This window comes from Antechinus flavipes, chromosome 5 (assembly GCF_016432865.1).
Source record: "Antechinus flavipes isolate AdamAnt ecotype Samford, QLD, Australia chromosome 5, AdamAnt_v2, whole genome shotgun sequence".
Taxonomy (NCBI): Eukaryota; Metazoa; Chordata; class Mammalia; order Dasyuromorphia; family Dasyuridae; genus Antechinus; species Antechinus flavipes.
Genome location: NC_067402.1, coordinates 248,979,272 through 249,006,368, shown reverse-complemented (window position 1 = coordinate 249,006,368; position 27,097 = coordinate 248,979,272). Strand labels below are relative to the sequence as shown.

General features: G+C 35.2%; 1 protein-coding gene across 6 annotated transcripts in view; it reads left to right on the top strand.

The window, feature by feature from the left end:
* Nucleotides 1–8,818: 8,818 nt before the first annotated feature.
* Nucleotides 8,819–27,097, top strand: part of PPFIA2 (PTPRF interacting protein alpha 2) — a 668,498-nt gene continuing 650,219 nt past the window's right edge. For 2 of the 6 annotated variants that reach the window (XM_051962863.1, XM_051962860.1), the window contains exons 1-2: nt 8,835–9,304; nt 21,882–22,132. In XM_051962863.1, the coding sequence (XP_051818823.1) occupies nt 21,884–22,132 (249 nt within the window). In that variant the 5' untranslated portion in view covers nt 8,835–9,304; nt 21,882–21,883. Of the gene's footprint in view, nt 9,305–9,979; nt 10,262–21,881; nt 22,133–27,097 lie in introns of those variants that run through there. The other 4 variants (XM_051962862.1, XM_051962865.1, XM_051962864.1 and 1 more) reach the window with 4 other exon arrangements.

Sequence of the window (27,097 nt, the reverse complement as noted above, 5' to 3'; positions counted from 1 at the left end):
GCATGCATAAGTTGAGATTTACACTACAGGGAAACAGCCCTTATCAAGGAGATCACAGATCTATCAAAGTACTTTAGGTTCACATGATCAAATCAGATCACAATATAGACTATGTCTAATGCTGCAATGATAAAATCCAAAATATTCAATTGGTGGTTGTGACTGATTCCATGGTTGCAGCCTACATAAAGAAAGTTAATCCAAGGAAGTGTGAAAGATTATTAGGGGAAAGATATTACTTCAGAATCATCTGTGCTCTAATGAATTTTCATTTCATATCAGTCCTATTTTTCTCTGCTGAGTGGCAATCACATTTAAATCACAGTACATTGAAAGTAAGAAATTAAAAAAAAAAATCTTTATTTGGAAATTCTTCCCTTTCAAAGGTCAAAATGATTGGATTGAAGGCAAAATTAAAGAGATTTATTTTTCCCATTATGGAGAGTTCTTATATATTGCTTTAGTCAAGGAATGTACTTTTTCACTCTAGTATTCCATTTTCTTATGCTTTGTATATTTATAAGCCCAAGTCCATCCTGTCTTCTTCTTTCCTATTCTGTTCCCCTTTGTCTCCACCCTTCTTCTGTCCAATGCTGACAAATCCCTAAAGCCTGTAGTCTTTCTTAGTCTTCACAAAACTCTATTTGAAAGACAATGCTTTCTTTCTGAAACAATTATTACTAATTGCTTTCCTGGAAATTTTATATTTTTAAATGGAAATTTTATATTTTTAAATCCATTTTCTCAGTGTTTATAAGCTCCACATATAATAACAAATACTGAAGTGCAGTAAATGCAAAGTTGGGGGGAGACTATTATGGTTAAGAAGAAAAACAATTGGGGCAGCTAAGTGGCTACAAGTTAATAATTCCAGCTGCAGAGTCTAAAGGCTAGAATGGAAATTTTATGTTACAAATGAATTGTAAAGTATCTGTTTTGTTTTCTTTTATTTTGTTTCCACAGTACAAAAGAGAAATTGCAAAAGTATCTGGCAAATCATTAGTGTTACTTAGAATCAGAAGGGACTTTACAAATCATCTACATCAAATATTTTCATTTTACATGGGGGAACTGAAGCATAGACCAAAGAAACAAATCCCTGAGAACATGTAGCCAAGGAAGTAGCTTCTTCCTTTTTTATAAGGATTGTCAAGGTGTAAATATAGTTGTTGTTCAGTCATTTCAGTTGTGTCTGACTCTTTATGACCCAATTTGGGGTTTTCTTGGCAAAGATACTGGATAGTTTGCCATTTTCTTTTCCTGTTCATTTTATAAATGAGGAAATCGAGGCAAACAGAGGTCACATCAGATTCATTTATGTAACAGACATTACCTAATAATTATATAATGATATTAATGGTGATATCCTGGATACATTCTTAACTCAACATGACAGAAATTATACCCAACTTCACAAAATCCAATCTTTCCTGTTTTTGTATTTGTCAGGGATATCCTTCTTCTTACCCAGGTACCAAACCTCTGTCATTGAAGTATGAATTTTAAAGCTGGAGTAGACCTTTTAAATAATCTCATCTACCCATTTGACTTGAACAATATCACTCAGTGACTAACTAGACTAAGATGCAATCCAGATTTTTCAACTTCAAGTCATAATGCCTCTCTGTTTTAAATCTTTCCTCTCCAAATCTCACTATCTCAATTACTGTGTTTTATTCTTTTCATCTTCACGACAATATGGCTATGTTTTACTTTTTTTCAAGTAACATTCTTCTTTAAAGCTCAGAATGGCATTTTTGAATACTATATACTTAGTGTACAGTAATTAATTCTATAACTCATTGCTCAGTGAAAAATGACTATGGTATTTAGCCTAATCCCTCTTCATATTGATTAAAATATAATGGGAAAGAGATGATCATTTTTTATAAAAAATACAGAAGAGAGTGCAAACCACAAATGGATAGACACATAACTAACCTGGGCTGTGTAAAGGTACAACACTGTGACTATGAATTAATGAATTTGCTATCCATAAACCACACAAGAAAATTGGAGGGTCTTTTTGCTTATATTTCCACATTACACAACTTTTCTTGTTATAAGAAGTATATTACAGGTAACTACCATCCTAGAGAATTTCTAGAGAAGCATATGGAGTGTTTAAGAGACTTGCCCAGAGCCACAGCCTATAGATATGTAAGTGTGTCAGTTATAATACACTTGAGTCTATTTTTTCCTTGTTCCAGGGCCAGCTCTTTATTCACTTTTCCAAGCTACTTCTTATCTACATAAGAAATATGTAATGACTATTGAGTGACAGGAGTAAGGTTGGGGTTCAGTTGTAAAGACTAAAGAGAGAGGATCTTTGGGTAATTTTTTTTTTTTTATTAAAGCCTTTTTCTTTTTCAGAACATATGTATGGCTAATTTTTCAGCATTGACCTTTGTAAAACCTTGTGTTCCTATTTCCTCCCTTTTCCCTCACTGCCTCCCCTAGATGACAAGTAATTCAATATATGTTAAACATGGCAAGATATGCATTAATTCCAATATATGAATACATATTTATATAATTATCTTGCACAAGAAAAATCTGATCAAAAAGGGAAAAAAATGAGAAAAAAATAAAATGCAAGCAAACAACAATAAAAAGAGTGGAAATCCTAAGTTGTAATCTACACTCAGTTCCCACAGTCCTCTCTCTGAGTGTAGATGACTCTCTTCATCACAAGATCATTGAAACTGGCCTGATTTATCTCATTGGAGTAATATTTTGGAGAAGCAGGAAGATGTAAAATTTGTGGGGAGGTTGAATGGAAATGTTTGAAGTATACCAGAATTGCTCAATAAATGCTTATTGAATTGAAAATGTCAGAATCCCCAGAAAAAAGAAAGGATTGTGTGTGTGTGTGTGTAAATGATTCCCACATTTAATTTTTTGTACATTGAATATTTCAAGAAATTAATAATCATAAAAGTCATTCATACTATAGCATTGATGTCTCAAAAATTTTTGATCGCTACTGTGATAAGTGGACTGACATATAAAATAACATGAAGTTACTATGACAAGTAATGAAGAGTACTGGGAAGAGTAGGAGGTGGTGGAAATAAGTCTAATGTCAAAAGATTTGTTTTGTTTTGTTTTTTTTTTCCTGCTAAATTCAAAGGGGGTATTCTCAGTTCTCATTTTCCTTGGTATCTCTAGTTTTTTTTTTTTTTTAAACATTTCAGCTAATTCTCCATCCCCCTCAATAAAACATTTCCTAGAAACTCTACTTGGATTTCATTGCATTATTCTTTTTTGATTTCCTTCCTATTTTTTCAATTGCTTCTTCCCAGATTCCTTTGCTGGGTCCTAGTCTCTCTCCTTTCCTTTAGAAGAATATATGGAAAGTATAGTTGCCTCTAAGGATCTTGTATGGGACTGATTCCTCCGAATGGTTTTTGGTAAACACATCAGATCATATATTTTCTACCATCTCTGTAGAATTATGCATCACCAATTGTCTGTGAGACATTTCCCCTAAATGGGCTCTAAGAATTTATCCGCTTAAAAATGGATACTTATCTGTAATTGCAAAGAAAGATATTAGACTAGAATAGATGAATGATCAATTACTTTGTAAAAATGAAACTGTAGCCTTACAAAAGAACAAATCTTTTAACACAGGGATTTTCTGGTCCTTTTTTGGTGTGTGTCATGGACCCCATTTTGGTATGTGCAGTGCAGTCTATGAACACTTAGAAAAACTTTCTATATTCATATTGAAGGAAATGTTAAATTTCAGTTAAAGGTTAGTGAAAATCAAGAACTATTTTTTTCCAGTAAGATTCATAGACCTGCAATCTATAGAAATATCTATAGTTATTTCTGAGGTCCCTTAAAGCTAAGAATTCTTGATTTAAGGGAATATCCAAAAGATTCTCCTCTTGACACTCATGGGATGAGCAAAGTATTTTCAAATAACAGCTCTGTCTTCAATTTTTCTAGTAATGCATTTAGTGCAATATACTTAGAAGTAGAAACAAAATTAAAAAAAGAATCCTTTCATGTATATATTGATGTCTTTTTAAAACTAACCAACCATTTGAATCTACCTGTTCAAGCCAGCATCTTTTTAGGTTTGAACTGAAACCTTTGTGAATATCTTTCATACAGCTAGATACTATACTAATGGAGTATAAATATATAGATAAGGATTGATTAATGTAGCCTTTTCCACAACCATTTATCTTGTGAGAAATGATGCAGAAACATTTGCTCATCTGTGAAAGTAGGAGAAGAAAAAGTGCAGACAACAAAAATCAGCTGTATTAAGTTTGATATAATTTTCCTAATCAGAATTTATTCTGTTTAGATAGGTGAGAAGAGAATAGACCATTAGCACTATAAACTTACATAGCAACACATGGAACATATGAAATATATAACTATTGCTTTTGATAAATAAAGGTTAGAGTTTGTTTTAGGAATTCTAAAGATTAAGTATTCATAACTTAAATCTAATATTTATTTATGAATCATAAAAGGATTAGAAATACTAAAGCACTCTCTGCATATCTTGGATCTCATCATTATATATGTAGTAGCAATATGATATAGAAGAAAAGGATCAGGATTAGATATTTGAGCACCTGACATCAAATACTGTCTCTCAGTCTTACTACCTGTGTGATGTTGAAAAAATCACTTAAATAAAGTCTGGGCTTTCCTGTCATCATCTATTGACTGAGAGAATTATACTTCTAGCTATAAATCTATGTAACCATTTTTGAGTTAATAAAATATTTGCCAGCAAGTTTGGGGCCACAGAACAATTTTATTTGTTTGATATTTATATCATATAAATATTTTGTAAATATATAGACAATGGTATGAGTCTTCAAACCAAAATTAACAATAATTGTAAAGGAAAATCCTAATAGGAAAAAATGTTATTGCAAGAATGTTTGGTAATACTAATCTAGAAGAAGTAGCAGGGCATAAGTGTTGAGGGGCTGTGTTTAAGTGGGGATTATTAATTTGGAACCCATGGCTTTTTAAAGCCATTTTACATGCAATTATTTTTATTATACTATGTTATGTAAGTATTTGTTTCATTCCATAAATAAATAGACAGACAGACAGATAAATAAATGGATAGATAGACACACAACACCCCCCCCCCCAAACTCCTGGCTTAGAAGCTCAAAGATCTGGGTTCAAATCCTCTTTCTAACATTAATTGTGAAAGCTCCCTAGTATAGTGTGAAGGACACTGGCTGATCCTATAGCCAGATATCCAGAGTTGAAATGTTTCCCTCTGACACTACCTGAATGATCTTGGGCAAGAAACTAACCCCTCTACTCCAGCCTAAATTTCTTAATTTCTCTTAATTTCTTAATTCTTGAACTAGATGGCTTATAAATTCCAATTCCTCTTTAGGACTACTAGGTCATAGCTATAATATAGCATGCAGTGATCCTGCTTATACCTAGTTAATGCTAATTTAATTTTTTTTTTGGGGGGGAGTCAATTCTGCCATCCAGGTTCAGCTAATAATATCTATGTGTCCTTAAAGAAATTATTTAACTTTCCCAAGTCTGGGTTTCCTTTTCTGTAGAATGAATGGTTGCATTAGATGATTTCAAAGGTCTCTTCCAGTTTCAAAACTAATAGTACTCTGAATTGATCTGCATCTTTTCCTGAGAAACATTTCCATATGGGTAAAGTCTCAGCCTGAAATCCAGTTATAGAAGAAAAGAAAAGCAGTTCATAAGTCACTTCACTGCTGATCTTTCTTCACTGTAGCAAGACTATCTTTGAATTTACTGAGGAAATGCTTGCTATTTCCTAAAACACCCCTATTGTGATGACACATTGCCTTAATCAGCCATTTTCAATGGTGAGTTGGAGACAAGCTGGGCAGCTTCTTAACTCTGTTCAGGCATTGAGTAAGCTTCTTCTTGACAAACACAATTGTCCTTGCTTTCAAATAAAACAAATACTTTTTCATAACCCATTGAGCTTTTCTGAAATATAGCAATAGATAAAGAGATTAGTCACCATGGGGCAAGACAGAATAATCATGCTGAGGGTCTAGTGGAGAAATTATAGTTAAAAAAAAAAAAAAACTCTCCACAGATAGGAGAAACTGGAGTTTGATTGGTTTTCAGAAATTATGTATTCTGTTTTCATGCCTTTCTGAGTTATTTGGTTTCAGCTGATCTTACACTGGGACTAAATGGTACAATCTAAGAATAAGTTTCTTCAGCTGGAGCTCTATTCTCTCCCCAGACCAACTGATCACTCTAAAGCATTTCCAAAATGACACAAAGCCTGTCCTCAGGGAGCTTATATTTTATAGTAGGGGATAGTATATACATAAATAAATACCCATACATATTAATATTTGGCTAGAACTGTGATTTCACTGGAATTGAGAATTCCCCACTTGGAAACTTGCTCTATCAATGCAATTGACATCAATTTGGCAAAGTATAGTTCAATGGAAAGGAAGAGAATTCATGTAGTAAGACCTTGCAAGAAAACCATAAAATACCTTTATAGGACAAATGTGTAAGTATAAGTCTAGAAAGACAAGTTGGATCCAAATTGTAAAAATATTTGAATGCCAAAGAAACAAGTTTTCATTTCAAACTGGGAATATCAAAGTACCATGTAACCACTCTGAGGCTTATTTGTTCATCATCATCAAAGAAGATGATTGAACAATATGGTGAGTCAGGGCTCTTCCAGATCTGAATATATGTTTTTAGAAATCAATATTATGGACAAGAATCACACAAGAAAGGCAGGAATGAGTGAGTTGACATCTGAATCATTGGAGGTGGTCCTAAATTGATGAGATCACATGAATTTTTGTTTGCTTTATGAAACAATGAGAAGTGGCATGGATATCATGGTAGAAAGAGAGAGCCAGTCTCAAAGCCAGAAAAGACATAGCTGGATTCAAGTCTCACTCTTGAAACATAACTGGCAATATGATTTTGGTCAAATCGATCGCAATGATCTAGTCAACTCTCTAAGAATCTAATTTACAAAGTGCCAACCTGCATTGGTTATAGGAATTTTTTTCACCTGGGAATATTTGAAATTAATTAATCCACAGGTACATCCCCTATACTTATTTGTAATTAAGCCAAAACAGAAGTATTCCTTCAGGAAGACTATAGTTTTCTTCTGCTATTGGTTTTTTGTATTGATGTGTGTGTGTGTGTATGTGTGTGTGTGTGTGTGTTCAAGGTCTTTGAGCTTTCTTCTTCCAAAAATATGTGGTACTTTCAGTCTCTCTCTCTCTCCACCCTTATCCTTATTTCTTATATTCCTTATTATTCACTTCCTGACTCTCTCCCTTCTGATTATGATATCTTTAGATGTTCTACCTCTAAGCATCCCAGACTACTTCCATTCTGGGCAGTTCATGTTCCTATCCTTAGTGATTTGTTCTATTTTCTTTTTTTAGTTCTCTTGGCTTTCCAGAACCTGTCCCCATCCCACCTCACTTCCCCACAAGTTGGTCAAAGCTTTGCTTTGTGAGTGTTTCTAGGTTGCCATTTCTACAGACTTTTGTTTCTGCAGAGCTGTGGCCAACTAGGCTGTTTAGTACTGAGCAAACTTCCAAAGCCGAGAGCTGAGGTATCCATGATACTGGAAAGAGAAGGGGGACTCGGGGTACAGGGGTATTCATGTAAACTTCTGTCCTTTCTTCCATGTGTTAGCACAGCTTTCCTTGCTCAGTAGCATGGGAGATGGAAGAACAGTGCTAACTGAACTCAGTTTCAGTGAGGGTAGTTCTTGTGTGTGTGTGTGTGTGTGTGTGTATGGTGTGTGTGTGTGTGTGTGTGTTTTAAACTTTCTTTTGGCTCCTGGGTGTCTTAAATAATGGATATAGATGAAATTGCTTTATCTTTGATGATAATTTCTGTTTTGGAGAGATTTGAAAAGTTCAATCTTTCATTCTATTGCTCCCTTGATCCTGAAAAAAAGAGTATAGTTTTCTTAAAACATATCTGTTGCCATAGTTCTTCAGACTCTCCTAACGTGTTTTATTAGTAAAACCTGTCTTTGTATTTTCCAGAGTACATGCACTAGCCCTCTAAAAGAGCTGCATCTTTAGAAACACAAGATGTCTAAAGGCATTATATTTTTATGTCCTTTGCATTTTTCTCCTTGTGTCTTAAGAAATGGTGTTCCTTGAAAGTTGTCACTTGTTCAAGGTCACAAAGCTAGTAAGTGGCAGAAATGGGATTTGAAAAGCTTTTCCTGACTAGAGTTCGTGTTTTATTTTATTTTATTAAAAAAAAAATCGTACCACGTAGTTGAACACGGTCCTCCCAGTGTCCTCTCTTTTTCCCTAATCACCAACAGCAGGAGAATGGATTAGGACTTTGACAGAACTTGGTCTCTAAGTAGGGCAGGTTCCAATTCAGACATTCTCCTCTTACCACCTTCTTTGCTCCCTCCCTTCTTGGAATGTGTGTGTATAGACAAGTGTAGGAAGAAGGAAGACAGGCTAGTGCGCTTGTCTGGGGAATGGGAAGAGGGATGACTGGGGGAGGGGAAAACGAGGCAGGACTGTCAGTGCCGATGCTAGAAGTCCTCTGCTTGGAGTGCAGATACTGCTGTCACGCTTTCTCCCGAGTACATTAGCATCGCCCAAGCAATGAATGAAGAGGACTGGAGCAGTTCCCTGCTGCCACACCCAGACTACTGTTAACCCCAGCTCTTTCTGTTTCTAGCACCATGAGAAGGAAAGCTCCTCCTTCAAGGAGCGGCGATATGGTAAACCGCACGCCTGCCACGGCTTGAGAGAGGTTGGAGGTGGAACCGATTCAGCGGTCCTCGCTTGAGGCAGCGCGCATCTTCCTCCCGGAGACACCATTGTGCCGGGTACAGCCTGTTTCCAGTGAGCTGGGTGCGGGGCGAGGCCAGAAGAGCATTAGTCTGCCTTTCCGGCTCTTTTCTCTGTGGGACTTCTCTCTGCGCCTTTGGGGGCCACTGGCAGGCGAGAGAAGGCGGAGGGAGCCCGTGGGAGCTGCGGGCCCGGCCCCTAGCAGCGGCAGCCGCACCAGCAACTGCACTCGCGCTGCATCTGGGGAGCAGAGTGTATGTGTGTGGATCTGCGAGAGAGCGCGTGTGCGTGAGGGGGAGAGCAAAGACGTGATTACTTCAGAATTTATTTAAGGGCCGGTGGAAACCACTGCAGCAGCTTCCAGGGGAAGCCCCTGCCCGCCTGAGAGAACGGGGAGGCGCACCAAGAACGAGCAAGGGGAAAAGCCGATGCCTTAGCAGCCCCACGGATCCCAGTTTCAGTACAACGCGCGCAGGCAGCAGGTTGGTTGGGTCGGGCCAACTTCTTAGAGTGGCTGGGACTCGTAAGCCTCCCCACGAGGCTTGAGGAGGATAAGTGGGTGTGTGGAGGGGAGGGGGAGGGCGTGTATTACCTGCCCTTTTGAACGAGGAGCGCATCTTTTAAGTGCATTAAGATAGAACATGGAACAAACCTGTACAGGGTTGTGGCGGGGGAAGGGTTGGAATTCTTGCCTAGTTTTTCTCACCTACCGTGGGATTCCGTCTTACTGTTTCTTTGGAGCTAATGAATGCTCAGTAACAACTCCTTTGTAGAGAAGGTGGATGCTCAGGACCAGGTGGGGCGCTCTTCCTCCTCTCCCCCCACCAATTTTATGCTTTTTTTAGTGCCCACATTTTAAGAGATACAAGTGAGTTTATTCACCTCTAGTGACCCAGACTTGGGCGAGAGGGCGGGGAACGAAAAGAGAGGTAGTTGAGATTTCTAGTCCATTTGATTAAGTTTTGGAAAGTCAGAATGCTTCCTCTTCCCCATCTTCCCCTCTCCCTTGCCTCTTCTTCCAGCTGTAAGCGTGGATTGGTGTGGAGGCGGTTGCTTCTGGAAAGGGGCCGCTGGGGCTTTAAGAACCGCCTCCCCCCCATCCTCCTTTTGACAATGGTCTGAGCCGAGCTCTGCTTCCCAAAGCAAAATTTGTAATATGCCATTTTTCCGATGGACGCTTCTCCTTTTGGCTGCTGACGGAGGAGGCACTGAAAGATGCCGGGATGCTGCTGCTGCTGCCTCCAAGCCCAGACACTTACCGGCAAAGCGCTGGGGCCAGGGCTTTCTCTGAGCCACCTTCCTCCTACCCTTGCTAGGGAAACGGTCCAGGAGCTCCCGGCGTGAGCCAACACCCCCCTCCCCAACCCCCCATCAAGCCGGTGGAGACTGCGGTTGTCATTGATCAATTGAAGGAGCAGACGCCAAAACACAGGCATTAGGTACCAAATCTTCCTGCTAGCTCCACGAGCTCTTCCTTCTTCTTCCACCCCCTGGCCCCACCCCAACCCCAGGGAAGATGTATGTAATCCAGGATTCATCTTGGCTGGGGACTCTAACCCTCCTTATCTTCTTCCCTTTTTCTTTTTTGCTTTCCCTACTTCCCTTACTTTACCCAGGACCCTCTTCCTTAGCTCCTGGTTGATGCTGGGCGGTGAATTTTAGTATGGGGATCCTGAAGTCAACTTCTAGGTGGGAGGGGGGGTGTGGCCGTTGGATTTGATGTCCAGGAGAGTTGGAGAAGGAAGAAGGCTGGTCCAGTGAGTATTAGGACATATGCAAATCACTAGGGTGTAGAAAGTGGAAATGCTTCTTTTGGAAATGATAATCTTCTTTCCCGAAGACGTCAAAGAGTTAAGTAGGAGGGGGAATATGCATGCAAAGCCACTCAGACAATGGCAAAGATTCTCTTTTGCTGAATTACTCACTCCCAGTAGGTTAACTGAGGTGGAGCCCATGGGGTTCCAAAGAATAAACCATTGCAGGAGGAACTCTTCCTTACCAATAACTACCTCGTTGCCTTTCATGAGTTTAAAATTCTGATGAGCTATTGGGGTAGAAAGATTCAATGACATTCATCAAGGAATTTAGTCCTTATAGTCTTTCACATCTCAATAGGTCCTCCTTGGACTCCTTGAGATTAACAGGAAACAATTGCTTTCCATCCTAAAAGTCCTGGAGTTTAGGAGTCCAGCTGGCATCCAAAACTTTTATTTGGAGACCAGAGGGATTTGAAAGGCAGTCAAGGTTATGAGCAGAGGAACATTTTCCTGGTTTTTGAGAAACTGAAATTTTCCAAGGCCAATTCAAATACCAGTCACCAACCTAAAGTACCTACATTTATTTTCTTCCTTACCAGACCATCCTGCCCCCATAAATGATATTTCTAACTCCCAAATTTGATGGAAGATTATCTAGTGAAAGCAGTATCAAGTAGATTTTAAATATGCCCTTCTTCTGCTGTCCAAAAGTAAACTTGAATGTTGTCAAATATTAATAAATGCATTAAAAAATCATAGATAATATGATGAGGAGGGATGTATATCCTGATGAGTCTTGCAAATTCCTGCATCTATCATCCATTCTGCAATTAGATCTTTAAATTGTTCAATCTATCTTAATTGATAAAACTGCCTATAAAAAACAGGGATGTGTTCAGGGAATATTGCAAGTGGAGTTTCAAATGATGACATTCATTAGAAAGAATCAGAGTGCTAATATGCCAAATGGAGCTTATATGTGGAAGTATTCTTTTTTTTCTCTCTCTTGGTAGTATGGTCTTTTTACCTTTTTCATTTCTTCCTCTTTTTCTAGTGGCTATTTCTTGCATTAAAAAAAATCTGATAAAGTATAGGACTTTAGCTGAATGAATTGGATTAAGGTTTAGCTTGCTTTTGTTATACATACACAAATATAACATTTATTTTAAGTATTTGAGAATAATCTATTCTGATAGCATACTGTTTTTATTATTTTTCAGTTTCAGGTAGAATTCTTTACAATCTTTTAGGCATCCTGAAAGTTTAAAGGAAGCAAATATACTGTTTATTCATTGTATCTCCGAAGTAACCAGTAATGGTAGGATATTGGGATTTCTGAGTAGAGGATCTGGCACATTAGAAGAACTAATGTTTCATCACTGAGACAAAATCAGTCAGGAAGAAAATGTGCTCACTTTTTGTAGTGGGGGTTAGGCTGTCTTGCTCATGAGAAAATATTTTTGATTGAGAAAGTCCAGGGCATGTTGGTAGGTCTAAAAGTTGTTTAGTTATAGAGAAGCTATGATACACTGAACCAGCATTTTTTAAAAGGTCTTGAAGTATCTTGTGTAGATTAAGACTGATTCTGATTCAGTTTATTGTTGATCCTTTTTTTGTGTGGAAATTTGTCTCAGTTTGCCCTTTTGTTAAATTTCAATATAAAAAAATTATCTGCAGTTTTGTTACACTGTTTGGTTTTCTTTGGATTAATTTTCGTTAAAATAATTAAGTTTAATAATTTGATTTTTCAAGCAAGTAATGATGGGTAATTTAATAATGAAGTATCATGTTTCTCCAATCTTCTAACCTACTAGCAACTTTACTAAGCAATTCAAGTGTCCCTCCCCCCAATAGTTACTGTCAAAGCATAATTTTCTGTGACCTTTTTTTTTTTTAAACTTTTAAGTACTAGACAGAAAACAATATGGGGTTCCTAGAATTATTTTTGAGACTGACACAGCTGTTCAGTATATTAATTTCATGCGTGGCATGTGTGCTAATAGTTTTTGAATATTGAACTGTCAGAACATCCCATGTATTTCTATTCTTTAGCAATTTTATAAGGCAAATTTTAAAGGCACTTATTCCATTTTTTCTTCTTTTTTCAGCTAGGTTCTAATGGTAGGTAAAGATGAAAATAATTTAGAATGCTGCCTTTTTACCCATTAGGAGTTGTCACATTGTTGAAGAATAAAGTGCTCTTTGTTAGAATTTTGCTAAAAGGAGCATATTGTGCTATTGAAAGCTGTAACCTCAAGTCGGGAAGATTTGAGTTCAAATTCTGGCATTGTATATGCACATATGTGGACAATTCACTTATTTTAGCATACCTATGAATCTCAAGAAATTCTAAAACTAACTTCTAAGGTATAGAACATCATGGTCAACATTTCTGGAAAGAGTTCCCTAAGCTAGTAATTTAATGCATAAAATGTGATCATCTAAATTTATATATGGGTAATCATTCTCCTTTAAAATATGGAAAATAATAAAGATTGCATCCAAAAATAATTTTCACCAAACATTTATAATAAGCATGAAGAATTGTCTTAAAGTCATAAGACACCATTAATAAGGTTTTTCTGAAACTTGCTAACTGTGTAATTAATTCTGAAAAAAGTACTTCAAAGCCTCAGCTTCCTCATCTGTGCAATAATGATACAGTATTTATACCACTGCAGGATTTCAGTGAAGAGAGTATTTTGTAATTATTAATTCAATGTGTGAATATGAGATCTTATTGTAGATAATACTTTAAAATTTTTTTTCTCCTTATGTTGATACTTACCAACCCCCCCAACAAAACAAAACAAAAATACTGTATTTTTCTCTGTGTCTGAAAATTCTGACTTCTTTAAAATTATGAAGAGTATGCTTTATGCCTCTCCTTCTGTGATAGTAAATCACTAATATTTGTCTCTGCTTCCTGTCTATTCATCTAAGGTGTTCCAAAAGTTTTGTGCAGTTTAAAATTACTAATATTATAATAGCTTCTAAACTTTAGTAGCTTAAAACTTCACAAAAGCTTTTAGGACATGCTTTTACCATGAACCGTAATGGCCATTTTGATATGGTTCAAAATATAAGAATATATATTTTCCACAAATGATCTGTATTTGTCTTAGAGAACAAGTGCAGATAAGATCAGACTGGGAAGGACCTTTCAAGATACCAAGTTTAATTCATTTGTGAAAACTGAGGCCCTGGAAATTATAAAAACTTGTGTAGGATGATGCAGGTAAATGAGTTGCAGGGCCAAGATTTTCAGCCTGGGTCATCTAACTTCAAATCTAGCATCTTTTTTTTTTTCATTTTGTCCAATGCAGTCACTGACAATTCCTGTGTTATTACACAATTTTTTTACAACTGATAATTGTTATCATAAAATAACTAAATGGTGTTAGATCTTTGGAGTCTGACCTCTTTTTAATTCAAAAAGATGACCTGAAAAGACTGGAACCTAAGAGAGATTGTTTAGATAGAAGGATGAATTGTCATAGTTTTAAGTCAGAGAAGACCAGGTTTTCCCAAAGTATGAATTTCTAGATATTTATACTAGTTGACACTGAAAGAAAAAGAAAAAATGCATTATAACAAATGTGACATTACAGAATATTAAAGATTTGGTGAAAAATTCTAAAAATTTCGGGGACCCTTGTTGATATATTTGTTCCAATTCTTTCTGACTGTTGGATTTTCCCCTAAAGCAGAATGGAAAACGTATAATATTTAGTTAGTGATCCAGGGTTCAAATCTTGATTTTTCCTTTTCATAAATATGACATTGGACAAATCACTTAATGACTCTGAACCTCATTTTCCTCATCTACAAAATGAAAGGATTAGATTAGGTGATCTCTAAAGTCCCTTTGGCAGGAGAAGGAAATGGCAAATCACTCCAGTATCTTTGCCAAGAAAACTCCAAATGGGGTCATGAAGAGTCAAACATGACTGAACAAATGACTGAACAACAAAGTCCCTTTAAACTAAAAATTTTTGATCCCATGAAATCATGAAACTACATAAAAAAGGTTGAGTCATAGCCAATTTCATACCAGGGAGAATTTTCCCTCCTGTGTTAATTTCCCTTTAACTTTATTTTTCTTATGTCAAAAATAAAGTTCTATTCTCATTTTTCAACATGGTGTAAAGATGACTTTGTATTCTCAAAGGCTGTGTCAGAAGACCAGTATCTGTGCCAAGCATTTCCAAGCTGGACAGGCTTTGGATAATGGACTATGTGATAGATTGAGAAACTACCATCATCAGGTAGGGTTGATTAAGTACAGAATTTCCAAGACTGGAGGCTTGATCACTGGGTGATGATTTATTTTTTTCTTAATGAGATGAAAGGGTAACAACTCACCAAAGTTTTGTCTTTTCCAGTGTGGAGAGGTTGTGATATGTGGAAGTAAGTGAAATACAAATCCTGATTTTAAAGCATCAAGTTTTTTGATTCTGTGATTTAGAATTGATGTCAATAATTATGTATTACACATCCACTAAGTGTAAAATATTATACTAAAGAAAAAGCTGGAATAGGTAATGAAATTCCTACCCTCAGTGTCCTAACAATTTAGGAGTGGGGAGAGATAAGACATATACTCTTATAAAGGTGATAAAAGACATTTAGGATAAATACAAAGGATAGCAACAGGTGATATCTATACTGGGAGAAGTGTTTTGGGTGAGAGGGCCTTTTCATCTGGGGAGAGATTGCATAAAGGGGAGTTGGGGAAATGGTGGCTCCTGATTTGGGGATAAATGAAAAGGATTTAAGCAGATAAAAGATGTGAAGAAAGAAGTTCATTACAGGCATATTGTAAAGATCAGAGAGAATATGGTGAGAAAAGAAAATAATGAGTCATCTATTTTAGCTCAGTTTTAGGAAAAGTCAGTTTTTGGAATTCTTTGAATGTCAAGATTAAGGAGTTTAATGCTTTGTTCAGTAGACAATGGGGATCCATTGAAGGTTTTTGAGGAAAGTATATATATAGAAACTCAAATATGTATGGGCCTTTAAGTTTTGTGAAAGAACTTTGCATCCATGATCTTATTCAGTAATCTACCCTGATTGGTAAGATGAGAGAAGAGGGTTTACAGGTAGCAGATTGTTCAGAAAATACAATAAGAGTCCAGGGCAAAGGTGATGAGTAAAAGAATAATGGAATGTGTCTGCTGTGGCAATGGAAAGGAGTTGACAGACAAGAAAAAATTGTGGAAGTAAAATGAAGAAGACCTAGATATTTGGACTAACTCAAAGTTTCCACTATCTGTTAGCTTATTACTAGAAGAGAAAATGTGAACTTAATAGATAAGACATTGCCATTTGTGATATTGCTTTTTTAAGAAGATTTAGGAAAGTTAAATTGTATGGATATATAATTCATGTTATTAGGTAGGGAGCCAGGAGCCCTTGGGTTTAGTCCCAACTCTGCCACTAATCAGTTGTGTAAACCTGGGAAGAAAGGTCACCTCTTTGGGATGTAAAAAGTCTAGATGTTGGAGGTTTGGAATCCTTAATCTTTTAAGATATTTCAATTCTCTAGTCCTATGCTTCTGTATACCAGGAAGAAACCAAAAGCCATTAAGTTGTAATTCCTATGTAATAATTTAGACAAATATCTCTAGCTTAGTTTTTTATAGAGTTTATGTCTAAGTGCATCTATAACATTTACTCAGTGACTATGTCAATTCCACAAATACTAATCAAGTTCTTATTCTGTGTAGGGCACTATACTGAGTGCTAAGGTATTGAAAGAAAAAAAATAATAAAGTAGTTCCTGGCCTTAGGAAGTATACCATCTAGTGAGAATATAAGACCTAAGAATAGGTATAACAGGAAGTAAGACTGTTATGAGGTAGAGGAAAGTAGGAAATTGTTATAAGAAATTGAAGAGAAGAAATATTTCCTCTCTTCTTCTGCTCCCATATATAACGTGTGTGTGTGTATGTGTGTGTGTAAATGCATGTGTACATATGGATACTTATTTCAGGAAGTATGTGTGGGGTGATGGGAGAAACAAAATTAGGAATGGTTTCATAAATAAAGCTAGGGTTGGCCAGTGAAGGAAGAGGAGGATTTCTAGAGGTAGAGATGTGGAAGTTTTATTTCATGCATGGGAGAATGACTTGTGTGAATATAAAGCAGGATACATTTGGAGGCATCCAGGTGGCAAAGTGATCGATTAGAAAGCTGGACTCAGAATCCTGGAGTCAGAAAAGATCTGAGTACAAATCCAGCTTTAGATCCTTACTAGCTATGTGACAAGGACAAATTATATAATTTGTTTGCTTAAATTTCCTCAAATGTAAAATAGGGCTAACAATAGCAACTCCCAAGGTTGTTTTAAGAATCAAATGAGAAAACAATTGCAAAGAACTTAGCACATCATAGATGCTTAATAAATGCTTTTCTTTCCTTTGTTTTTGTTGTTGTTGTTGCTGATTCTTTTTATGAAATTGGGCATCAGTTAGTTGACTTTCTTGGTATATTTTCCTCCTTCAGCAACTATGATATTGTTTTCTCTCTATATTGGAACCCAGTCTCATTCACTCATTGTTCAATAATTTCCTCTCTTTATGATCCCATTTGGAATTTTCTTGACAAAGATACTGTTGTGTTTTGCCAATTCCATCTCCACCTCATTTTACTAATAAGGAAACTGAGAATTAAATGATTTGCCCAGAGTTACACAATTACCAATTGTCTTTGGCCAAATTTGAACTTATGAAAATGAGTCATCCTGGAGCCTGGTACTCTTCACTGTGTCACTCAGCTGCCCCTTCATTCACTTTCAACTTTAAGTGCAGAGTAGGTACTTAATAAATTCCTATTCTCTTCCTCCTCTTTTCCTCTTTCTTTCCCTTTCTTTCTGCCTTCTTTCCTTCTTGTCTTTCAGCAGAAAGAATTAGTTCTAAGAATAAAAAATTGTTCAGTTTGATTGGGACAGAGAGTACACTGAAGGATAGTATTGTACATAAAAAAAAGGAGCTTGGAACCAGATTGTGGAAGGCTTTTGCTACTAGTCTTTATGGTTTATATTTTTATTCTATAGCAACAAGGATTCAGAGTTGAGTCTTTTTTTTTTTTTTTTTTTGAGCAGGGCATTAATACCTAAAGTTATTGAGGAGACATAGTCAAAAGTATTTTTTAATTGTAGAGAATGGCACCAAGGAGAATATTTAGGAGTTAATCACAATCACCTTTGACAGGTAAGGTTCTATTCCAGGATGTTATCAGTATAACTAGATTGAGAATATGTGAGAAACTGCCTCAGTAACTGGGCTAAACTAAATTGAAGCAATTGTTGGCTTTAAACCTGTGGACGAGTTATAGGGATAGCTCTCCCAAGAATGTGAAGACTTCCCTGAGGGGAGAATAATTTGTTCCAATAGTATTGTGATGAAGATGGCTATGGGGTGCTTAGAGCTTAGTAAGACATCAAAGATGGTTAGGTCATCCTCTGCATTCCTCCCTACTGCCACGTGCCTTGGCACTGGATTGTAGTGACTTTGGAACAGAAAGTGAAGCTGATGACTTTTATGCAACTCTGCCTCATTTAAATTCAATTAACAGATGAGTCAAGATATTCAGGTTATCACTGGTTCTCTAAGAACAAACAATAAAAACTATATATATATATGCATATGCATATGTATTTATTGGTGATAAGTCCAGATATCTTACTCCATTAGAGTAGGAAGAACTTTTCAAAGAATTGTTACCTACCAATGAATATCAGTAACTTTTCTATTATTTTTATGGTTTAGGTTCCTTGGAGCACTTGACAATTTTCAAAGGTCACACAGTGTATTTGAGAGATAGAACTTACTTAACCTTGGGTCAGCTTCACAGTGAGGTTAGTGGCTTTCAATTTCAACCCATTATCCCATGATGCTTTTCATATGTACTTTATCTTGAGAAATGGTTTATAGATGTTTTTGTTGAATTAAAGTGAAGTGAGGAAGTGCTTGGTTACTAGGGATAGTGAGTGTAAAATAATCTTTCTAAAAGTTTAACGATGAAAAGGAGCAAATTTAATATTTTAAAGTAAAGCTTCTTAAACTGTGAGTGATGACCCTATGGAAGTAACTAGATGTAGGGGTCTTGAAAAATTTGGTAACAGTAAAAGGAATCAAGTATTCCACCAAGATTTATTTAAGTAAAATTAAACAAGTACATGCACCTCATTATTGGTATGCAAATTTGCTTTTTGTCTTTAATAAATAGTAAAATTATATGTATACCAAAGAACTATTTTAAAATAAATTTCTTTGTTATTTATTATCAGTGAATACTTGATTTGTGGACCTATTTTATATATTTTCATATATATTGTGTAAAAATTTCTTGGACAATTAGAGGTCACATGTGGGAAAAGTTTAAAAGTTCCTAACTTAAAGGATGAATAGGTAGAATAAGAATGTAAAAAGTCAAAGTATAAAGGATAGATGGTAGACCTTAGATTTTATTGTACTCATTTCCCATCTGTACAGCCTTTAGCACATCTGTTAACATGTCAGGTTGGGAGACTTTATTTAAAGGAGAAGACTTTTGACTATGTTTTCAAACAGAAGAATTTGTGCTATTCAGTATCTGCTTTTCTGATGTTTAAATTTCCAAGGATAACAATTTCCATATTGGGAAGGACTGAATGAGAATGGGTAGCAAGGAGTGGAAACTCAAGATAACTGAGGATTTTCTCAGTTCTCATCCTTCAGGGATGTATATAGCTTTTGTCTCTTTTGATCATCCTTTCTTTTCTTTGTAGCTTTTTATGATACCCATGCTTCTCCTATAGTCTGTTTGACATCTCCTCTGTCTCCTTGTTAGATTTCAATCCCTAATCATAGGTTTTCCTAAGGTCTATTTTAGGGCCATTTTCCTTCTCCTTTTATATTGTTTTACTTGGTTATCTTATCATTTCTTCCAATTTATCCTGTATATTTCATGTTTTGTCCTTAGTTGATTGTATGTTTTCTCTCCTATTGGAATGTGAACTTCTTGAGAATAGGAACTTTTTCTTTTTTCTTTGGTGTTTAGCACAGGCATATAAGTGAAATTGTTGATCGAGGCACTCCATATCTTACTAATTTCAGTGAATTCAAGTTTACAGATCCAGAATTGGCGAAGTCACTTGCTCAACCACTGAACGAATATTTGAAAAGATTGAGCTACTAAACTGAAGCCAAATTTTGCCTTAATTTGAAAACAGAAGTTAGGTAGATTCTGCACCCTATAGATAAGTGAGCCTTATTTTTAATAGTTTTAGAGCAATATATTAAGGGATTAAGCACTTACAAAAATAGTAATTACTAAAAGACAATATGACATTATTTAAATAATTACAAACAAAAAACCATTTAATTTCATTGGATTCAAATTTATTTTCTGAGAAGGTAGTTCAACGAAATGTTATAGCCTTAGTATGTATAGATGACTACTCTGTGGAATTGGGTTAGCATCAGTGGGTCACTCAACTTCGAGGGATGGTACTGTGCTAAATAATAATTGTTTTTAATGACTTGGAAAAACAAATATATAACATGGGTGAGAAATTAGTATATGTCATGAAGCAGGGTGTCATAAAGAATGACAGAATTCACATCCATAATAATCTTGTTAGGCTGGAATAATGCATCAAAAGAAATAGTCAATATTAATAGAGATAAATGTAACATGACTCTGAGATTAGAAAAAAATAATATCATCAATATAAAATGATAAAATTTTACATTTTATGCAAGTGTAATTTCATGTAAATTTTTTGTATGACAGTATATAGAATGAGAGAGATGATAGTTTTGTTCTTTTCTGATCTAGTCAAGCCATATCTTGTGTACTATATTTAATTTTAAACCTCATACCTAGGATAGGCAAGAGAATTATATTATGTCTGTGAGAGGATGATCAGGATTGGGAGAGGACTATTTTAAATTACTTAAAGGTGATATGGCACAGTGTAGCTTGTATTCAAATGTTGTTTTCCTTATGACATGTGTAGTCTTTTTTGTTTGTCAGTAAGTACATACATAATATCTTTTTTAATTGCTTACTTTTAACATTATTATTTTTAAATATGTTCTCTTTCTTGCTGTCCCTTTCTCATCCATTGTGAATGTAAGAAATGTGATATTAATTATATATGTAAAATCATGCAAAATATATTTCCTTTTTAGGCATGTTGCAAAAAAGCAAGAAAAAATCATATTTTCATCTGCATTCAGATTCCATCAAATCTTTCTCTGGAATGAGATAGTATTTTTTCATCATGAATCCTTTGGAAGTGTTTTGGATCACTATATTGCTGAGAGTAGCTGCATCATTCACAATTATCATCACATAATATTGCTCATACAGAAAACAGTATCCTGACTCTGCTCGCTATGTATTAGTTCATATAAAATTTCCCAGGTTTTTCTGAAATCATTCTGTCCATCATGTCTTAAAACAAAAAATTTCCATCACAATAATGGGTCATACTTGTTCAGCTATTGGCTAAATGATGCATATCTCCTCAACTTCCAATTCTTTGCCACTACAAAAAAAGCTGCTATAATATTGTTCACCTTTTTTGATATCTTGGGGATATAAACCTAGAATTAGAATTTCTTGGTCAGAGGGTCAGTTTTATACTCTTTGGCATAATTCCAAATTGCTCTCTTGAATGGTTAATCAGTTCACAACTCCCTAACAGTGCGTTGGTATTTCATTTTTTTTCTATATAACTTCCAACATCCATCATTTTCCTTTTCTGTCACATTTGCTAATATGATAGTATGAGGCAGTACCTCAGAAATGTTTTAATTTTCATTTCTCTAATAAGTAGTGATTTAATTTTCCCATATGACTATTGATAGCTTTGATTCTTTTTCTGATAACTGTCTATTCATACCTTTGTGGTCTTGAACAAGTTATTTTATAATTTATAGACTTCAGCTACTTGATATGTAAAATGGGGGAGTTAAATCAAATGGTCTAGAATTAGCCTCACTAGCTCCCAATCTTATGTACAGGATGCTGAAGATTCCATGTGAAACTTTTTTTTTTCAGAAGCAGTGAAATTTGAACACCTTTTAAAGGTAGTTAGATACACATGTTTAATAAGGAAACAGAACTGGAAGAGATGGTGCACACTAGTTCTTAGAAGTGGCAATACTGAAACTTCACCTTCATGGTCTTTATAGAAATGAACATGAAAACTGAAAGAAAAGCTAATCCAGAATCATACATGTCAAAGAGCCTGTGCATCATGATGATGTTCTTTACTAATCTTTCTTTTTTCTTTCCTTTCTTCAAGCAATGATGTGTGAGGTGATGCCCACGATAAATGAGGACACCCCAATGAGTCAAAGGGGGTCCCAAAGTAGTGGCTCAGACTCGGATTCCCATTTTGAGCAGCTGATGGTGAATATGCTAGATGAAAGGGATCGACTTTTAGAAACCCTTCGAGAGACACAGGAAAGTTTGTCACTTGCACAGCAAAGACTTCAGGATGTCATCTATGATAGAGACTCACTCCAGCGACAGCTTAATTCAGCCATTCCACAGGTAAGCTTCTGTCAGAGGCTCATAACACACTCAGTAGAAAATGAAACAAGGTTTGTTAAAAAAAACCGTTATACATGTTATTTTAAAAAAAATTTTACCACTTATTTAAATCCCTTTGATTTGGTTGGGGGAGGGAGGGAGAAGTGCAGATATTGTTTGGAAAAGAAACATCAAGGAGGAAATCTATATTAAGATAAATTAAAGAGGTAAATTCCATATGCAGGATACATAAAATCAACTATATGAGTATAAGATTGGGAACATGTTATAAAAATACGGGGAAAAGGTGTTGGTCTCATAATTTAGTGGCATGGTATTATTCCCATATCATTTTAGGTTGCATTGAGAGAAACTTCATAGTACCCAGAACTATTAACATGGTGGTCATTTTGGGTACCACATTTTAAGAAGTCAACTTGAACATCTATAGGAAGGAGAAAAGAATGATGTAGTGAACTACATAACTGAGGTAGTGGTAGTGATGGTGTGGGTGTGTGTGGATATGTGGGTGTGTATGTATGTGTGTGTGTGAGAGAGAAAGAGAGAAAGAGAAAGAGAGAGAAAGAGAAAGAGAGAGAGAGAGAGAGAGAGAGAGAGAGAGAGAAGGGTGAAGGAGGGGAGGGACAGAGAAAAGGGGAGAGAGAGAGAGAGAGAGAGAGAGAGAGACATACATAAGAGCAATCATCAAGCATCTGAACAGATTTCATTTAGCAAGGTATTTAAGTTGGACCTAGGTGACAAAACTAACAGCAAAAACTAGAGAGACTATGCAGACTAATTATAAAAGGGAAAAAATTTCCTAACAATTAAAGCTGTCCCCAAGTGGAATGTATTGCCTTGGGAGATAGTAGTTTTATTCTCCCTAAATGTTTTCAAGTGGAGACTCAATGATGCTTGTCAGAGATATTGTAGAAAGCACTTATGTTAAAATAATGGTTAAACTAAGGAGTCATTGAAGTCCCTGGCAACTCTCGGAATGTGTGATATTTAGAATTAAACAGGGGAACCAAATGTTATGGCACAGACCCATAATCCCTGCTATTAGGAAGATTGAGAGTGGGAGATGTTATAAACTCTGGAGTTCTGCCACATAGTGAGTTATGATGATTGGATGTCTTCATTAAATACAATGTAGTGGGTGCTTGGTAGGGGAAGGAACCACCTTGCTTAACTTGGGGTTAATTGAACCACGTAGGAAGTAGAGCAGATCTTTAGATCAGTTAGTGGGATTAGGTCCATGAAAGACCCTTGCATTTTGAGCTTGATGAGAAAGGAGAAATCAATGAAATAAATTTTTCTACTTCATATGAAAAAATGAAAAAGTAATGATTTTGCTTGTTACCTGCTTAAGTGAATTTGTTGAGGGTTTTTTTTTTCTGAGAAGCAAATAATTACTTGTAATTACTTATTTTTATGTTAAAAAAACCCCTAGTCATTTTAAGGTTTCTCTCCCTTCATATGGATAAAAAGCAAATAATTAATGATACTATAGCTATTTATAAATATCCTATTTATATTCTTGCCTGGTAGAGTGAATGAATTTTATCTATTTTAATCTTTAAAGTTTATAAATATTTTTATTAGATACTTTTAGTAGTTCTCATACTAATGAAAATTTATCTTGGAAAATGTTTAAAAAAAAACATAGAGTTGCCTTCAGTGAATTTGTCAGCAGCACCACATCTGAGGCTTTTGATAGAAGTAGAAAATGTAATTGCTAATCCACTTTCAATGATCTTAGGAATATTATTGAGAATGGACTAAGTATCCTATAAAGGAGAAAGATCAATCTTCTGCTGAAGTAAGTAGCATGGAAGTAAAGGTCAGCTGATTGTATATATATTAGCCTTAGGCAGAAGAAAACCAATAGGGTTTGATGGGGACATTGAGACAGAGTATTCGGAGGAAAAAAAAGGAGGCCCATGATAGAGTCTTCAGGAACACTTAGTTATCGGGTATGACACGAATAATGAAGCAGCAAAGGAGTCTGAGAACAGGAAGGGAGATGAGAGTAGGGAAATGAAACCCAGAAAAAAGACAGTATTTAGGTGAGAATGGTGAGTGGTCTCAAAGTGTATAGAGAAGTTAAGAAGAATGAGTGCCTTTGGATTTGGTAACTAAATGTTCATTGATAGCTTTGCAGAGTGCAATTTCAGGTGAGGATTGAAATTAGAATTCTGTCTAAATGTGAAGAGTTGAGAAGAGAAATGAAGGAAAATGGAAGCCACAAAAGTAGAACTTTTTTCCCCCAGGCATTTATCTGTGCAAGTGGAGGGAGCTATAGGACAATAGTTTGAAGGATTAGTAAATTATAGTGAGATTTTTTCCAATCAAAAGAGATGATGATGATAATGAAAATAATATGTTGCAGAAATTGAGAAAGTGATAGCATCAATGGTTGGCCATTGTTCAGTTCCCAATGATACTGATTTATATCAATCCTTAATTCCTAATTTACATTAAGTTCAATTTCATGCCCACTTATATCATAGTGCTATTGAAAGGTAAGAATGAAAAAGATTTGGGGGAAAATAAAATAAAACAAAATAGAAATGTAATACATTACTAGGCTAAATGAATAGTATCCCAGATGAAGATATGAGGAAACCTGAACAAGAACCAGACAAGATTTAAAAGTTTAAAGAAGTTTAAAGATTTATATTGTTGGATCTTTTGTTCACTGGCACTAGTGTTTCCTCTACTAAAGGTCAAAGTTTTTCCATGCTAAAAATCTAAATAATATGTGAAATCTCTACCTCACAATTTCTTTCTGAATAATCATAATAGCAAGTGTATACACACACATACACATATATTTTTCATGGTAATTTTCATAAATGTCTTATTCTTCATGACCCCCTTTGGGATTTTCTTGCAAAAATACTGGAGTGATTTGCCATTTCCTTCTGCAGCTCAATTTATAGATGAGGAAATTGAGGCAAACAGGATTAAGTGAATTGCCCAGGGATCACACAGCTATTAAGTATCCAAATTTGAACGTAGGAAGATGAAATCTCCTGATTTCAGGTCCAGCATTCTATCTAGTTTTAGTACTTAGCTGCTATATCTATATATCAATATTGATATAGATACACATGCACATATATATGCATATATGTGTGCATACACATATACACATGTGTATATGTATAAGTGCATATATTTATTTACATATAACAATATATAAAACTATCTGCCTACCTACCTAGTTTACCTATCTATATTTTTAAGGTTTATCAAGTATTATTATCTCATTTGATTCATATAACAGCCCTGGAAGGTAAGTGCTGTTATTATATTCATTTTACATGTGAGGAAACTGAGGCATGTAGAGTTTAAATGACATTCTCAGAGTAAGTACTTGAGGTTACCAGGTCCAAGAAGAGGTTCTCCTGATTACTTATTTCTGATATTTTACAGGGCAGGAGCAGAAGGATTATAATTCGAATGGAAATTCAATAGAAAGCAAAATAATTATTGAAAGTTACTCATGCATATACCATATACTGTCTTACTGAAGTGGTTTGTTTTCAAACTAAAACTTTGAATTAGAAACTGTTAACACTAGTATCTTCCATTTACAGTGTGAGTGAATCTTTATTTCATGTCCTTATGGAGCTAGAAGCTGTGGTACAGTGTTAGTATTTTTATCTCTTTGAGTTCCTTTTCATGTGGCATTGCTTTTGGAGTTCCTGGAGCTGAATGCTGTGGTGATTTGGGAGAGTGAGGTGTATCCAGAACAGTTTTGAGGTGATAAAGGGCTGTCATGTTGAAGACATTTTCTTTTTCTGATGGTTTTGCTGAGTTCAAACAGTCTACACATAAGAACATAACCTGAGGCAAGTATTTCTAAATAGCACTGTTTAAAATTTCTTGGTCTTTTTTTTTTTTTTATCCCCGATGCTCAGCTGAAAATAAGACAAAGTAGAAGCCTGATGGATAATATCTTTCTTTCAGAGACAGTTAAATGCAAACTTTACGGATGGCATTTGATTCCTATACAATTGGAAGGAAGCCTTTGTGTAGGGAAAGTTCTAGTATTCCACAAATGAAGTCTCATATGACATATCATAGCTCTTTTGCAGAGAAGTTAGTTATTTTATTCCTAGAAAGTGAAATTGGACATTGTGTTTGTATGGTGCCTTTAAGGAATATTTGCTTGCTCTTTATTATGATTATCCATTTCTTATTGCAACATAGAATTCTTGAATATTTTGGTTGTCCTTGAAGCATGATTAGGTGAAAATAACTAAAAGAATGGGAACTAATGAACTAATCAGTTAGTTGCACTGATAAATGTAAAACATAAAAGGAAACACTAATTTAGGAATCATTTAAGGAGATTGAGAGAGAAAAAAATCCCAAACAATTCATTATTACAAAGGTAATCAGTTATATTAAAATAGAATTATCAAGCTATTTCCTTAAGATAGTTATTCTAGGATAAAAACTCTCCCATTACTCCAACTTTATTTTTCCTTATATTTAAATTATTTAGAGACTCTAGAATGTTTTTTCTAATATTCAAATTGGAACAAATATATATTATGAAGCATTGAGTTTTCAGTATTTGTTTTGATCTGCCAGCTTACCTGTTTCAATTTTATAGGGATATTTGTTATAATGGGGTGTTATTTTAAAAATGAATTTAATATGTTTTATTCATGTTTTCAGCTATTATAGAATGATCATTTCTGAAGGAAAAGTAGCAACAAAACCCTTTTCCTTGAAATTAAATAAGGGGAAAAGTACATAATTTTTTTTAAAGTATGAAGTATAATCTAAAACACAAATAAAGAAGTTAGATCATATTTGATGTAGCAAAGATTGAAGATAATTGGTAATTATCCAGTAGATAACTTTCCATCAAGGGGGAAAAAAGAATAAATATTCGAATGTCCATTGTCCAGCTAGTCAGCAAGCACATTAACTCTTCCATTCAAATGCTATATAAAAAATTGTTAA